This window comes from Zalophus californianus, chromosome 10 (assembly GCF_009762305.2).
Source record: "Zalophus californianus isolate mZalCal1 chromosome 10, mZalCal1.pri.v2, whole genome shotgun sequence".
In the NCBI taxonomy this organism is placed as follows: Eukaryota; Metazoa; Chordata; class Mammalia; order Carnivora; family Otariidae; genus Zalophus; species Zalophus californianus.
In genome coordinates, this window is record NC_045604.1 from 53,812,872 (window position 1) to 53,830,374 (window position 17,503).

Consider the following 17,503-nt stretch of genomic DNA (forward strand, 5'->3'; position numbering starts at 1 on the left):
ATATTATGCTATTTTGAAAATTATCAATATATAACATACATATTATATATTAACACATTTACTGAATTGCAATTAATTTGCTTAGGGAAATGGTGTATTATGAGGTTTTTTTAGTCTGATTAACCTCTCTTCAGATGTGTATCTCAGCCTAGATATTGCCTCCTTTATAAAGCTTACCCTTCCCTTGAATGAGGTCAGGTATTTAGTTCTCATCCTATTTCCACACTTTTTTCTGTAGTGGCCTTGTATATTTGTCTCTTTCCCTAACCACCCATAAAAACCAAATCAAACCAAACAAAAAACAATACAAAATTTGAAGAATTACTTCCTGTTTGGAATCTGGACTGAAAATAGATTTTCCATTTTGTAAAATGGCACATCACTTCCTATTTAAAACCATCAAACGTCAGCTTAGAAGCCATAATGGATGGGCATTGCTGTTAAATCATATCTTGCCCAGTATCACATAAGTCACCAAAGAGGTATGACTTTCACCTACCTATCAACCTAACTGAAATAAGAGGGTCTTAATATTCCTGAGCTAAGCATTCCCCAGATCTCCTGGATTTCCTTGGGCAACCCTGGCAAAGATGATATATATGACATTTTCCTTTTATATTTTTCTAGTTGGTCTTCCCATTTGACAAACTGCTACATACAAGCTTCACCAGTGGAGAATGGTCATCACATTTACTGCATTCAACATCCAACTGTGACATGTGTTCATACAGAAATCTATGAGACATTTTCTCTTCTGGTTTTCCATTTTTAGGCTTGGTCTTACATGATTTAATTTAAATATTCTGGCTAAGGGCTAGATTTTTTGGTTTTGGCATTGGGAACCTAAATGATAAAGAAAGTCTGTGGCTTTTCTATATAAAATGATTCTAAAATACAACAAAAGGACATGCTGTTCCCCTTGTTCATTTAGAAAACATTATTGAATATCTTCTGTGTACCAAGTGCAATGTTAAGGACTTGAACACTGATGGACAAGTATTTCCACAGTGGTCATACCAGTTTGCAATCCCACCTATAGTGTATGAGTATTCATTTTTCTCCACATCCTCACCAACGCGTGTTTCTTGTGTTTTTTTTATTTTTTTATTGTTATGTTAATCACCATACATCATTAGTTTTTTTTTTAATTTTTTATTGTTATGTTAATCACCATATATTACATCATTAGTTTTTGGTGCAGTGTTCCATGATTCATTGTTTGTTCATAACACCCAGTGCTCCATGCAGAACGTGCCCTCTTTAATACCCATCACCAGGCTAACCCATCCTCCCACCCTTGTTTCTTGTGTTTTTGATGTTAGCCATTTTGACAGGTGCGAGTTGATACCTCATTGTAGTTTTGATTTGCATCTCCCTGATGATCAGTGATGTTGAGTATTTTCATGTGTCTGTTGGCCATCTACACATCTTTGGAGAAATGTTCATATCTTCTGCCCATTTAATAATCCAACTAAAAATATTTTAACTTTAAAATAATTGGATTATTTGTTTTTTGGGTGTTGAATTTTATAAGTTCTTTATATATTTTGGATACTAACCTTTTATTGGATATGTCATTTGCAAATATCTTCTCCCTTTCAGTAGATTGCCTTTGAGTTTTGTTGACTGTTTACTTTGCTGCACAGAAGCTTTTTATTTTGATGTAATCCCAATAGTTTATTTTTACTTTTATGTCCCTTGCTTCAGGAGACATATCTAGAAAAATGCTACTACTGCCAGTGTCAGAGAAATTATTGCCGTGCTTACTTCTAAGACTTTTATCATCTCAAGTCTCACATTTAGGTCTTTAATCCATTTTGAGTTTGTGTATGGTTGTGTATGGTGTAGTAGTCTGGTTTCATTCTTTTGCATGTAGCTGTCTAGTTTTCCCAACACCATGTGTTGAAGAGACAATTGTATATTCATTCCTCCTTTGTCAAAGATTAGTTGACCATTTATTTGTGGGTTTATTTCTGGGTTTTCTATTCTGTTCCATTGATCTATGTGCCTATTTTGTGCCAATACTCTAATGTTTTGATCACTACAGCTTGTAAAAACACATCTTGAAGTCTGAATTTTGGTTTTCCTTTTCAAGATTGTCTTGGCTATTTGGAGTCTTTTGTGGTTCTATAAAAATTTTAGGATTATTTGGTCTAGTTCTATGGAAAATGCTGTTGGTATTTTGATTAAATCTATAACAGATTGCTTTGCATAGTATAGATATTTTAACAATATTTTTTCTTCCACCCATGAGCATGGAGTGTCTTTCCATTCCTTTGCATCGTCTTGAATTTCTTTCAACCCTGTTTTATAGTTTTCAGAGTGCAGGTCTTTTACCTCTTTGGTTAAGTTTATTCCTGGATATTTTATTGTTTTTGATGCAGTTGCAAATGGCATTGTTTTCTTAATTTCACTTTCTGCTGCTTCATTATTAGTGTTCAGGAATGCAACACATTTTTGTACATTGATTTTGTATCCTGTAACTTTACTGAATTCATTTATCAGTCCCAGTAGTTTTTGGTGGAGTCTTTAGGATTTTCTCTGTATGGTATCATGTCATCTGCAAATAGCAAAAGAAGGAAAACTTAATTTGAATTTCAACTATTTCCTAGACCATCCTGATTAGGGTTGTTTTTAGCTCCTTAGAATGATCTGGAGTCTGATACAAGAAGTCTCTGTGTATCTTTTAAAATTTATTGTAATATAACATATAAATATGTGTATAAATATGTATATTATACACATATGTGTATAGTTGTATATATATTTATGTATAATTAGCTATACACAATTCTCTTTATTAAATAAGTGCTTATTAATATTAACAGATACTTTTGTTGCCTTTATAAAATTCTGAGTTTAAGACCCTATTTCTGTATCATGTCTATTATCTATCTATCTATATCATCTATCTATCTATCATCATCTATCAATCATCTATCATCTATCTATCTATCTATGTAACTTCAAACTAAACGGGCCTTATTTATCACAAGAGTGAATACTCTGGTATCTAGAGTAAACAAAATCAGTTGTGCAGTATTCCCGATTTCTGATATATTGAATATTTCTGACTCAGTATGCTACACCATACACTATCCCAAGGATAAAGTCACAGTAAATAGTGTATAAAAGGAATGTGGCAAGGCATGTAGACCTGAGCAATACAGGATTTTGGACGAATTTGATGTCCATCTAATATTTTCTCACAGATTTTAATATGCATCCCACTCTGTTTCTTCCACACAGTATCCACTTCACATATATTTCAGTGTATAGAGGTAGAAAAATAAGAGGTTTGGAATCCAAAAGATGGGGATTCAATTCCTGTTCTATCAGTATGGGCTAGTGATTTATCCTCTCAAATGTCAGTCTTATCATTTTTAAATGTGGAATGTCAATACAGGGTTGTTTAATGTTCAAATATAATCATTTTTGCACAGAGAAGACATATAATAGGTACCCAATTCATGTTAGTATAATGTGGGCAATAACTGAACTAGAGCCAAGTTTCTATATATCTAACTCATTCCAAATTCAAAACACCAATGAATATAGTTAAAATAGTTTAATCGAGCATATCCTGCATGCTTTTCTTTAAATCCAAAAATATAGAAAGATTTTCTTTTACTAGTTTTCCTGAATTCCTCATTTTATTAGTTTTCCTGAATTCCTCATCCTCTTGAATGAGAACTACTAGATCCATTAAAAAAATTGGTATTTTGCCTTTGTTCGTATTAAGCTTTTAATATGTTTTCTAACATTTGCTGATGTTTATACCTGTGAATATTTATTCCTCCCATAAGAAAGAGCTGCTTCCTTTCTCCTCTCAGTCCATTTCTAACCTGTGTTCTCAGCTAATTTAGTTTATCTAGATCTTTCTGTTCTCTGAAGCTCTGTCCTTTAGTATTCATTTGGGCATCTGTTTAAGGCTTTAATTTAGTTGTGTGGCAAATTCCTTGACACCTGTGACTTTTTTTTATCTCCGAAGCTCTTAGCACAGTAGAAAGCTGATAGTAAACATTCAACATGCTTTTGCTATTTGTACTTAATTGAAAACAATCTCATTTAAGTATGTGATCCAGTGACAGGTCATAAATACAAAAGCTTGAGTTTGATGCTCTTGTCAGATCCTAAGATGTCACATCTGAGATGTCAATTTTTATAGCTTACACCAAAAACTAACCAATGGTGACTCATTACTCCAGAATTTCAAAAGTCTTCCCTACTATCACTTGTTCTAACTTGAAGTTCCTTCATTTCTGAACCCCATTTCATGAAAAGAAGCACTGGAATGTATTCTTCTTGAGATAAGCATGCTATCTTTCTTAAGATACTTTCATAAAGTTAAAAGAATTAATGAGGATATAGCAGAGCCCAAGCTTAGTTAAGGACAGAAGGAGGAACTGGATTTTATTTGGAACTCACTTCAGTAAACATTTATTCAAATGAGGAACTGTTCCATCTAAAAGGCATTTCCATCTAAAATTTGGAAAAGAGACAGGAGAGGGAGTAGTTCAAAGAAGCAGGAGTCTAGATCTTTTAAATCAATTTTAAATTCTGTGCTTGTGCATTTGGATTACAGACATGATATGAGCACAGGAGTTCTAGGTACAATGTATAGTTCTTCTAGGGTCAGTTTGTTATTCATCTCTGCATCCCAACATCTAGAACAGAGTCCCAGAAACACTGTTGTACCAAAAAATTATTCCTGACTGACTCTGCACTCTTCTTCAGAGACAGTTTATTGATCAAGGTAAAATAAGGCCAAGTTAAAATGTGACAACACAGGGAGAAATATTGCTACAAATAGTGTGATACTAAGAGAAGATGTTAGGTTAGAAGATGGTTAGTATCCTTGAATTCAGGTTCCCACTCCCTTGTACACAGTGATTCGTGGTGTGACCCACCATACAACCTCTATTATCTTTAGCTTCCTCTTCAATAAATGAGGATCTTAAATCTCTAAGCCTTTTCCCCCTAATTAAAAAAAATCTTTGATTCTCCCAGATTTAAAAAAATTCTTCAAAATATTTTCATTTAAACTCCTTTTATTTAAATGAATTTCAGCTGAGGGCGCCTGGGTGGCTCAGTTGGTTAAGCGACTGCCTTCGGCTCAGGTCATGATCCTGGAGTCCTGGGATCGAGTCCCACATCGGGCTCCCTGCTCAGCGGGGAGTCTGCTTCTCCCTCTGACCCTCCCCCCTCTCATGTTCTCTCTCTCTCTCATTCTCTCTCTCAAATAAATAAATAAATAAAATCTTTAAAAAAACACTAAAACCTTTAAAAAAATAAAATAAATGAATTTCAGCTGAATAATGCCCTGCTGTAAATATTTCTTTTAAATCATTTTCTAGGATTTTATGATGGATTCCATTTTTATAGTATCTCTAAGAAGGGTGGAAAAGAGATAAACACTTATGGAACATCTCATATAAGCCAGATTTTTCATATTTATTTCATTCTCAAGCCTTATGAAGTGGAAATTTTCTCAATTTTAAAATTAAGGAAACAGAGAAGTCAAGTATCATGCTGAAGGCCAGGTCAGAGCTGGACAGTGCCAGGCTCTCCTCTCAGGTCTGACTGATTTAAAAATCCATGTTCTTTCTAGTACATGATGCTGGCATTTTGTAAAAAAAAAAAAAAAAAAAAAAAAAAAGTAGGTATTCCATTTAACAGATGGAACCAGGGACTTCCTCAATTTTGTAGTAAACCAACAGTTTTGGTGTCAAGAAAAAACTCAAGTATTTTGGAGTAGAGTATAAGCTCACATCATGAGTGAGTATAGGAAAACATCCTTTTGTATGATAACTTCATTTGATGCCAGCATAGAATTTTCAGGGTTTTAAAATGATGAGATGTGAGAAAACTGAGCTTGTTGTATTTCTATTTTTTTAAAATGCAATTCTAGTAATGCAGCTGTTTTCTAGAGACTATTTCAGAATGACATATTTTATACCCTAGAAATTGATGAAACACTTTTTTTTCCCAAACCATGCACCCTGGCCTCCCTAGCTCCCCAACCCCAGCCTTACACATACATGATATCTACAGCATGATAGGGCTTGATCTTGAACTTTATTTCTTCTTATAATTTTATTATCTGAAAATAATTTGTAATGCTACACAGTAGTGTACTACCTCGTGCTTCAGAAAAGAACTTTTTTTCCTCTGAACGTTCCTTGTGTTGATTTTTTTCATCCTCTCTGTCTGTGTTGGCTTCTAGCCCTCTGTTCCTTTCAGTGCATTTGGTCTTGTGCCAAATGAGAGTCATCACTTAGCCCAAAAGTATCATTTTCCAACACACAGAATCAAAAGGAAAACCCCGCCTATTACACCCACTGCTAATTACCATACCACAAAACTGACTAGTTGCATCATTGGACCATCACTTGTGAATTTCTTCTTTCCAGAGCTCTTATTCCTGCAGAGAATGAGTTTGAGCCACATGGAAGATATGCCTTTAAGCCATTCAAGTCTTCAAGGGACACACAGATCATCCTGGAAGCAATGGTTCCTCTACTCAACAATAGTTACTTTGCTGTTGCTTTGCTCCTTCAGTACACTAATTCTTACTTTTCTTCCACTCAAGGTAAGGAGACAATAGTACCTAAAATTGCTGCTTTTCTTTTGTAAGTCTAGTTATTATCATTGTCACTCAGTATTGTTAGAGCTAGTTGGAAGAGACATGTGGGTACATATAATACAAAAAGAATTTCAATTTTGTCATGGCATATGGCTTTTGAGGCTTATCTAAATGTTTTGAAATGAAAGGTATTAGAAAATGCTAAATGTTAGATAGAATCAATTAAATCAGTCAATTGATAGATGCCTTGGAATATTTTCTCCCTTTCTGTAACTCTGTTAAACCTTCTTGGTGGAATAAAGGTATAAAACATATGCTTACCTTCAAGGAATGGGATGCAAGCTATAGTCTTATTGAGGGAAAAGATATAAGAAGATAATGGAAGTCAGAATAAGGTAAATGACAGGTGGTTAGTGCATCTTTGTGGAAGGAAATGGCACTGAACTAGGAGTAAGATCTGGATTCTGGTTCTAGGTCTCCCTAGCTGTATGAATTTAAGAAGACATTTAATCTTTCTGGTTCTCAGAAAGGTTCTTCATCTGAAAAATGGTGGTAGGAGAATGGATTTGTTCATTACAGTGCCCCTTCTAGCTATAAAATATAGTGATTAATAATTTATCTAAGGGTAGTATAGAACATAAATGCTTTAGGAATTCAAAATAGGGGACAAGGACTTTGGGCTAGAGTGATCAGGGAAGGCTTCATGGAGGAAGGAGGTAGCACATTCTTATTTGGGAAGCCCCTGATGCTTATCAGGAATTTCCTATTGAGCTCCAATCCAAGCTGTGGGTCTAGTAAAGGAAATGGAGATATATGAAGTTCTTTTTAGAAGTTTTTCTGACTGTATTATATGTACCCACATGACAATGCTTTATTTAATTTAGGATTTAACCTATTTTGGGGTACATTTGAAGATTCAAAGCCTTGGAGAGAATAAAGTAGTATATGCTTATCTAAGAAGGGGCTATGATATAAAAGTAGGCACCTGCAGAAACATTTTTCTAAGGGGATTGGCCAGTGAAAGCTCCAAAAATATGTTTCTACTACTTAGATATTTAAAAGCCATTGAGAAAAGATGCAGGAGGAAGTACATGGTAATTGCTGGTATTAATTTAGTTAGGGGAAGTGTAGCTTTGGTTACATCTCTACACACTAAACCATTAATCTATATTCCCTAACTGTACACAAGGATATGCAACAGAGACTTTTCTAATCACACCCCCACTCTCTCCAGAAATGTATCAAGCAGAAGTCTGAACTTTCTGGAGCAGTGAAGCTTTGAGCAGAAAGAAAAGAATTGATTGAAATTCTGAGTGTTTTGATTTGTGAAGAAAAGGAAGGGTGAGAATAGCAATAGCTTAACTTTGGAAGAATTTATCCTTCTAAAGCCACCTCAAGTTTTAGCCAGATTTCTCCGAAGAATGTAAGATATGTTATATGTGTTATCCATTCCTACATATGACTGGGGAACCAATGCATAGAAGAGGCTGGAAATGTCCTTCTCAACAGAACACAGTGGCTCTTGCAAAGGGAAAGAGGAAGTCTAATAATGCCAGAGGCACCTAGGATACCTCTTGCCAGAACTGAACTCGACCAATCCCATGTGTCTGAGCTCTGATTCTCTCTCCTAGACAACATGCATCTTCTCAATGAAAGGTTCTGCCTCTAAAGAAATAGCCCAGAGTTTATTTCAAATTTGGGGAAATTTTAAAGGTTTTCAGGATATTGTCCTGATTGGATGTCATAAAGTCTTGTTTCCTATAGGAAAAGCCAATGGCCTGGCTGACGCGATGCAACATTAACTCACTTTCCACTTGCCTGCTCTTCCTTTTCCTTACTGGCCACAAATAAGTATCTTAGGAAAGGAGGGCTGTGTGGCTAGCGGATGGTGAGTCATTATGAGGTGGCCGCTTCCACCTTCTCACAATACCCATGAGGTTTTTTGTTTTTTGTTTGTCTTCACTCTAGTTTTTATATACAAAATCCCACTTTCCAACTTCTCTAGGCACTAAGTCAAAAAGCATTAGACAGGAAGATTGGCTCCTTCTAAACCAACAGAAATTTCCTTGGGAGAACACTTTTTTTTTTTGGTGCCCCCTCCCCCCCATCTTTCAAAAGACGTTCAACTGAAAGGATTGACTATGAACCCAAGGAGTTTGGTCTACCCCTCAGTGAAATTAACCTCACAGAAATTATCTCTAAAACAAACAAACACCCAAAAAACAAATGTTCAGAAGAGCTCCCTGCTTCAATGAAATGAAGGATGCCCTTCCAAAAGGGGAAGTTGTGCTTGTACTTAAAAGCAGAATAGAGTATTTCCAAATGATGATCTGAGTAGGGTTGGTTTGGAGAAAGAATTATTGTTTTGGCCATTTGAACCCAAGCATTTAAATCTGGGTTTAAATTATAACGGGATTACAAGAGCAATTGCTCCTTCTAAGTAAAAATGAATTAAACTAAATGGAAAGTCCCATATGCTTCTTTATAAATGGATATTTACTCCTTCCAAAGATCAGCAAAACTATAAATAGAAACTGCCCCCACAGAGTCGTAGGGGTGAGACTTTCGAATCAGACAGACTGTTTGGACCTCAGCATAGCCTTTTATCGCTGCATGACGTTGGGCTAGTTACTTAATCCCTCTCAGGAGCACTTCCTCATCTGCAAATGAGCATGCTAGTTCTTATCCCATAGACCTGCAGTAAGGATTAATGAGACAGTAGAGTGCCTGACCCAGAGCAGGCTCTGAATAGATTGTAGTGATTAATATTTGCATCATTATTATTCACATCATAATGAGGATAAATTTAAAAAGACTTTTAACAAAACGGATATTCCTTGCTCATCTATTTCATTTCCTCAGCTAAAGACTATACCTTGCCGCCAAACAGATGATTTTTTCGATTAGACAAATTTTCATTTATGGCAATAGAAAATGTCAGTGGTGGTTTCTGTAGTTCTAAGTACTACAGAACAGCCCAAGTACAATATCCAGGATTTCTGTCTCTGGCAATTAATTTGTCTGCAGCCTTAGGTTTCTCCACACACTCTCTACATGATAGTAGACCACAGATGTTATCTGTGCCACATATTTTGGCACTCATTTATATTTAGATTGTTACCCAATTGCCTCATGTGTGTAATCATGTCTTTCTAGAAAGATTATAAACTGCCTAAGAGGCAAGGACTATAAATTGTATGTTTCTCTTGCTTACAGTGCTAGTTGGGAATATAGGTGATTAATGTTTTGTTCAGTTCATTATAATCGGCATCATTATCAAAACAGCTAATATTTAATGAGCAGGACCAGATCTGGCTGGGCAAAGCCCTTCTTAACAATTATGACATTTAAACCCATAAACACCCTCAGTGAGTTAAGTGCTATTATGTCTCCCGTTTTATAAAAGAGAAAATTAAAGATAAGGGAATCTCTCACACGCCTATCATGGATCAAAATAAATTGAATGTCAGCATTTCTTCTAAGAAACCCCAAAAGGAGGATGAAATAATTACAAGAGCAAAAACAATTATAGGAATCCAAACTTTCTGATTGTACCTCCTTATTAACAAAATATTTTTTAGTACAATCCCACCATATATGCTAATTTATTATGTTAGATATGAGTGCTAATACTATGTATAATAAAAAGATACACAAAATGGAAACTTCTAAGGATGAACCGAATGACATGCTTCATATAGTTTATTCACAATGCAAAACTGTTTTGCTTTTACCAAAATATTATATTTTACATGTTATATAAGCATTTCTAATATAACCAAAATATTATTTTAGTAATTTGATAAATGTGTTTCTTTTATTTTCTTAACCTTAGTTTAATACTTTGTGATACAATAACTTGAAGGTTATAAGTTAATTTACTTTGATTCATGATTTTGACTGTCATAACCTGTATTTCTCCCCTCTCTTCTACTAGATTATTTTATTCCTTTGACTTCTGTTTAAATATGCAATATCTATTCCTCATTCTCTTTCTCACTTGAAAACCTTGCATCTAAGTTCTATGAGAAAACAGAAGTAGGCAGGAACGAAGTTCCAAAGCTCCCTATCATATCTACCGCTTACCTGCAATTTTGTTCACATAGACTGTGTTTCCCTCTTGTCACTGTGCATGAATTGTTCATGTACCTATCTAAGTCCACCTGTGACCCAGATTCTGTCCCCTCTTACTTACTCAAGGACATTGATTGTTCCAACAATTATCTACTAGCTCTTACATTCTATTCCACACACCCCTGCCCCTTTACTGGAACATTCCCATCAAATGGCAACAGGTAACCATGTTGTCAGTTCTCTCATGTTAAAACAAAACCAAAGACTAAGAAAAACAACAAAATCAAAACATTTCTTTGACCTCTCATCCTCCTCCAAGCTCCACTTAATTTTTCCATTTTCCCTTACAGCAAAATTCCCCCAATTTTTCTTTTCTCACGTAGCCTTGAATCCGTTCTAATTAAGTTTCTGTCCTCACCACATCACAGAAACTACTTTTGCCAAGAACCCCAATGACTACCATGTTGTCAAATCCATCAGTTAATTCCCTGTCCTCTTCTCACTAGAGCCATCAGCAACATTTAATACAGCTGACCACGTCTCCGTGAAATACTTTCATCTCTTCGTTTCCAACATCACAGTCTTCAGGTTTCCCTTCTGACTCACTGGCCTTTCTTTCTTAGTCTCCTTTGGTGTTTCTTCCTCATTCCCTGGCCTCCAAATAGTGCAGTGTTCCGAACATTCCTATCTATACTCACTGCCTTGACAATCTCACACAATCTCACGTCTTAAAGTGTCACATCATCAGAACTCCTTAAATTCCATCCTCATAGGTCCAGCTGCCTACCTGACACTCGAGTCTACCTGGATATGTAATAAATATCAATCATAAACTTGATATGTACAAAAGTGAACTCATGATTCTTCCCTCTCAATTTACTCCTCTTAAATCTTGCTCATTTCAGTGATTAACAACTTTATCTTTTCAATTACTGAAGCCCAATATCTTGGAGTCATCTTTTGTCTTCTTATTTTCTCTTCCCATATCCACGTCAGGATAGCCAGCACCCTGGTCAGAGGCACCATGCTTTCTTGCCTAGATGATTATAGTGATCTTTTGGCTGGTCTCACTGTTTTTACACTGGCCTCTCTTTGCTTTATTCCTATCATGGCAGCCAAAGAAATGCCATAAAAGAAAAATGTACAATATCTTTAAGTTCAGTCTCTTAAGCCCTTTGCCTCAAGGAAACCAATGAATTTTACATGGTACAAAAATTTTTTTGGTGGTTATACCTTATTTTACTACTAAGTATTTTAAAGCCTTTAGCATTTAAATACCAGTATTTATAGAATTAGCCACACTGATGGCTTCTTGTAAGAAGTAAACAGTGGTATGTTGCAAGTTTGAAACTAGTCTCCCCATGGTATCTCAGTTACTGCAAACTGTGATTGTCTGAATATTAAATGAGGGTGGCTTTACCAATCTGCATTGTGAATATTTCTATAGTTTAATATTGTTAAAAATAAAAATAAACTTAACTAGAAATTCTATTATTTTCTTTTCATATGCCAATGGATCACATTGTGTAGTGACTGGGGTGTGGAGACTACTGTTTATAGATAATTTCTATAGCCCAAGAGGAGGAGAGTCCAAGATCAAATAGTTGTCCTATCGGTAGAAGTTAGGTGGATGGAATGAGACCTTAACTTTTGCCTAGAAGACCCAAAAAGGCAGTTAGGTAATGAAAGGGAAAGGAAAGAGCCAGGCCATCTACAAAGGAAAGCTGAAACAGGAGAGACTATTTGGAGGGAAGGATTTTTTAATATGGCTAGGGAATAGAAGTTTGCTTCAGGATCTGAAGCTCTAAATAAACCAATCAAGAAGGCTGTGACATTGTCATCCTCCTGACGAATTCCTCCTTTTCTTCCCCTACAGACTGCCAGTGAGCCCTGCGTAGCTAAGTTTGGTGAGTAACCTGTCTTGCATACCTCCTTTTTACTTTTCTTAGTATTTGATGCAAGAAGGAAGCCCATTTTTATTCATTTTCAACTACTATTTATAACTGCTTATCATGTGCCAAGCAGTTGTCTAGGAGCTGAGACTTCAGAGGTAAACCAGACAGACAAGTCCATCCTCGATGAAGCTTACATTCAAGGTCACATATCTGGGCAGGAATTCACATCATTTTACAGGGCCAGGAACCTGAAATCCGGGAATCCACCTTTAATTTTGTGTTTTAATAAGTGCAAGTTTCAAATTTCTACAACCTTTCCCTCTGACAAACTCAAAGTTCTTCTCAGAGTTCATATATTGCTGGTGCTCAGTAGAGTGTGTGTAGGGTGACATTTTTGTTTCCAAATATATAAAAAAGGAATGAAAGCCAGGGAAATGGCCACTTCCTTTGTGCCTCTCCCATCCTCTCAGCTTCTGAGCCACTTTCCCTTAGAGTGAGTGACCTGGTATTTACTTAGAAAACACATTAAAGGGGTGCTTGGGTGGCTCAGTTGGTTAAGAGACTGCCTTCGGCTCCAGTCATGGTCCAGGGAACTGGGATTGGGCCCCGAATCAGGCTCCCTGCTTGGCAGGAAGCCTGCTTCTCCCTCTCCCACTCCCCCTGCTTGTGTTCCCTCTCTTGCTGTCTCTCTCTCTCTCTCTAAGCTAAATAAATAAAAATCTTAAAAAAAAGAAAAGAAAACACATTAAAGTTTACAGGTTCACTGAGCTTTAGGGTATTTCTTAGAATACATACAAAATTGAAAATAAATATATTTGGATTGTTTACATATTTCAGGCCACACACACACATTTTTCAGCTGAGAACAGAATATTTCTAAAGTTAACTGCAATCCTTGTTTTCCTATACAGTTCGAAATGCTGGGCTTCCCTGGCTTGTGGGAACTAGGGAATCTCTTTTTACTATTTGTCTCTGCCTTTGTAATTTGTTTTTGTTTTTCTAGTAAATGGAGTAGAAATCATGATATGTTTGAAATTCCCTCTTGAGGTGATAAAATGTTGAGAACCTCAAGTGTGCTAAGTGGCCTCAAGTCTCTAAGTGGCTCCTATTACAGAATAAGAGAAGCAGTGACACTTTTTCCTGGTGACTCGCCTATTGTCTATTATGTAGCACATGTAAAGCAGGAAGAAATTTACCGGGCTTTGGGCTCATTGGAGATACAGAGAGACTTTGCTTCTTGCTCTAATGATTTCTCCTTCATCCTCCTTCAGAATCTACCCTCACAGCCTTATAATCAATCATTTATATATAAATAACAATTTAAGTTAATGTGTGATCTCTTCTGGGTTGCTTTTTTATCAAGGTTTCTTTCTAATCATGAGATAAAGGCTTTGCCCTCATAAAAAAAATTACAGAGGATTAGAGAACAGACCAAATACGTATTTTTGAATGATCAAGACACTCCCTGGGGCTCTGAAATCACACTACTATGCAAAAACAACTAACATTAGGAAAATATGTAAATTCCACATATTCCTATGAAAATAAGTGACCAAGTCTTGACTCTTTCTCCATCCCCTGTGACAGTTTTAAACTAGGGATACTTATATTTAAGCATTTAAAATTTTAAATTTTTATTAAAAATTCAAATAACTTCCATTTATAAACTCATGAATTTACCAGGATATCCCAAGTAGATCTTGGGTATATACCTATAAACTAAAGAGAAGAGCCATAATTTAAACATAATGCACCTAATTCAGGAACAGGGATGTATCATTCAATCAATAAATATTTATTGAGCACACACTAGGTTCCAGGAACTCTTTTAGGTGCTGAAGATATAGCAATGAACAAAATAGAGAAGTACTTGTCCTGAAAGATGTTATATTCAAGTGAGTAATGAGCAACTTAATTTATAATATGCTAGACGGTGACAAACCTTCTATGAAAAAAACTAAAGCAGGATAAAGGGAGAGAGAGGCAGGAGAGCACTATTTTATGTAGACTGATGAGGAAGGTCTCATTGATAAAATGATACACAGTAAACAGTATTTACATAGAAAAGCATGAATATGCATCCTGGACTGCCAACTTGGGTTATCACAATCCTAGTGTATGATTCCTCTCTCCCTTCCTCCTTTAGTTCCTTTCACAAATATTGATTGACAAGAGATGCAATGCCACCTAAAACTTAACCCATTTTTCTATTCCAAATCCATTTCTTTAGAGCTCCCCAAGCAAGAGATACACTTAGGATTTGTAATTTCTCTAAAACAAGGAATAGATACTTAAAATATTAAAATTGTTTTTGGAGAAAACTAGTACAGACTAGGTAAAGAAACAACTTGTTAAGTGGGAAAGAACTATAATCAGGAAGGGAATTAAATAAATAACTATGTTTTCTTTTTTTTTCTCTCTTTTGTAAATTCCTTACAGGACCATTCCCTTTAAAATGGCAAATGACATGTCCTAAGCTTCCTTGTGTGAATAAGACAGCTAACGAGAAACTGGAGATACTTCAGAATGGCTTGTATCTAATTTATGGCCAAGTGGCTCCCAATACAACCTACAAGGAACCAGCTCCTTTTGAGGTGCGGCTATGTAAAAATGAAGACATCATACAAGTGCTAACAAACAACTCTAAAATTCAAAATGTAGGAGGGACTTATGAACTGCATGCTGGAGATATACTAGAGTTGATATACAACTCTGAACATCAGGTTCTAAAAAATAATACATACTGGGGGATCTTATTGCTAGCAAATCCCCAATATAACTCCTAGAGACTCAATTTGGCCTCCTTATCGTCTTTAGCACATGCAGAAATGCTGGTGAGTGTGTTGGAGGAGGCAGATTTTCAACACCCGCAGTTTGTCTGAGTATACAAATCAACACAGACAGAACCCCTCTGCATGTGAGTTTTCATCTCTCAAGCTTATCCAAAAGAGACTCGGAGGACAGGCCAGAGACATGTGCTTACCTCTGACATTGGGTCAGCAAAGACGCTTTACTAATCCATGATTAATGATTGTGGGTGGCTCAAGGACAGAAGCTTCTCAAAGAGTCTGTGTCTAATTCTTGAATCCTTGAGCGGGGAAAAATTGTCTTATTGCCCTGGGAGCCTTACCTGGTATGCAAAAAAAGATTCAGCGTGGTGGCCTGGCCTTGTTCTCATATTCTTGGGCTGCTTCACTTTACTCTTCCCATACTCCTGTTACAAGTAGACAGACTGGGAGGGTGGCCACAGATATGCCAACAACACCCCACTTTAGATGTGATGATATTAAGAAGACAGAATACTCAGAGAATTATTGGGGCAGAGGCACAGATGGCATAGAATGGAATGCACTTTACTTGGGAATTTCCCTGATTTCATCACATTCAGGATGCATAATGCTTTATAAAACCATTTGGTCAAGGACTCATTCTGAACGTTGACATCGGGCTCATGAGAAGTTGTTGATGTGTGTCTAAATGTTGTCAGTAGTAAAGAAAGACTAATCATTAGTAATCATAAAATTAAACCCTAGAAATTGGTATCATCAGTACTGTATTATGTCATGTAATAATTTCCTATTTTTAGCTGGCTGTCCACAGTTTGCAAAGTGCTTTCATATATCACAGGGCAACTCTATGAAGCGAATGGGGCAGGTGTTTTTGGCACAATTTAAACAAAGAAAATATGAAGGCATCTGGAACGTAGGTGACTTGCCTCAACCCATAGAACTAATGACTGATAGGGCCAGTGGGCTTCCGCAGTGTATCACACTATCTCAGCTTTAGGGTTAGTATTTCAGCTATGATGTTAAGTCCATAGAGCTTAGCAGATGTAATTATCAGGAGATGCATTCCCTTTCAGTTCAAGGTGGGTAGACTAAAGCTACAACCAACTCTCCTTCCTTAGCAAACTACTTTTCCTTTCCCTGCTTGAATCAGGGAGCACAAGGGTGTTGCTCAGGGCTTATTCCAACCAAATCCCCTCCCTCACTTTAAAGAGCCTGTCTTGGTCAAACATGTTAACTTCTAAAAATAATGAATAGCACTCAATTAAATGATAGCCTGCTAAAGTTTTTAGACTCTGTTAAATTAATTAGCTGTTTGGGGGTTCTTGTTGAAAGGTATATAATATGATTACATGATACCCAATTTAAAATATTTATGGATATTTGTAAAAAGCTATACTATGTTAATTAAAAAATATTTGTATTGTATGGGACAAAAATTGCTGGGGAACAGAGTAAGCCTGAGGCCAAGATGTTTCTTAGTCTTTTTTAAAAAACATCTGCTGAGTAGCTGTACTGGCCAAAGACCTAGATACCTTGCTTCTCTTGCATTTGCATATCTTCTCAGGAAATTAAAGTTATATCACATATATTTATAGAAACTTGTTGTTATTGATTGTTGTTGAGTTATAAGCAGCAGTGTGCTGGAATGCTGGAGTGAGCTAGCACTAAGCTCATGACAGCTGACTGTTAAATTTTTAAAATTTTGCAATCTGGTTATTAATTATAGTCATCCTTGAAATTGGCCATGGTGGGACTATTTATAACATGGGAACTGGCAACACTACAAATTAGGGGTTTTCTTTTTGGAGAGCCTGTTCATCAGCACACCACTGTTTGTAAAACTCTCCTTCTTAATGACTCCTCTCTGCTCCTGCCTCATTCCTGGGACAATTGAGGCAGGCAAGGGAGAGAGGAAAATTGTCATACTCCCAGCAAAAGTCTCACATGGCAATGATTTCTCAGGGCAAGAGTGATCTCAGCAGCTGCAGTCAGAGCAAGGGTTACCAATAGATGACCTTTGAATTTTCCCGGTGTCATAATTTCAGCCTTTGTTTTCATGTATACTCTGTTTCCTTTTTTTCTTCAAATAGTTGAAACCTATAATAAATGTATATTGGTAAGTGGACTGTAGCTGACTTATCTGTGAGTTATCAGTTTAG

At 36.2% G+C, this 17,503-nt stretch overlaps 1 protein-coding gene across 1 annotated transcript; it reads left to right on the top strand.

Moving 5' to 3' along the window:
* Positions 1–6,408: 6,408 nt before the first annotated feature.
* On the top strand, positions 6,409–16,921 carry TNFSF18 (TNF superfamily member 18). Its single transcript, XM_027612811.1, has 3 exons — positions 6,409–6,592; positions 12,537–12,567; positions 14,995–16,921. The coding sequence occupies exons 1-3, from the start codon at positions 6,434–6,436 to the stop codon at positions 15,339–15,341; spliced, it is 537 nt and encodes a 178-aa protein (XP_027468612.1). The 5' UTR covers positions 6,409–6,433; the 3' UTR covers positions 15,342–16,921.
* Positions 16,922–17,503: the final 582 nt, after the last annotated feature.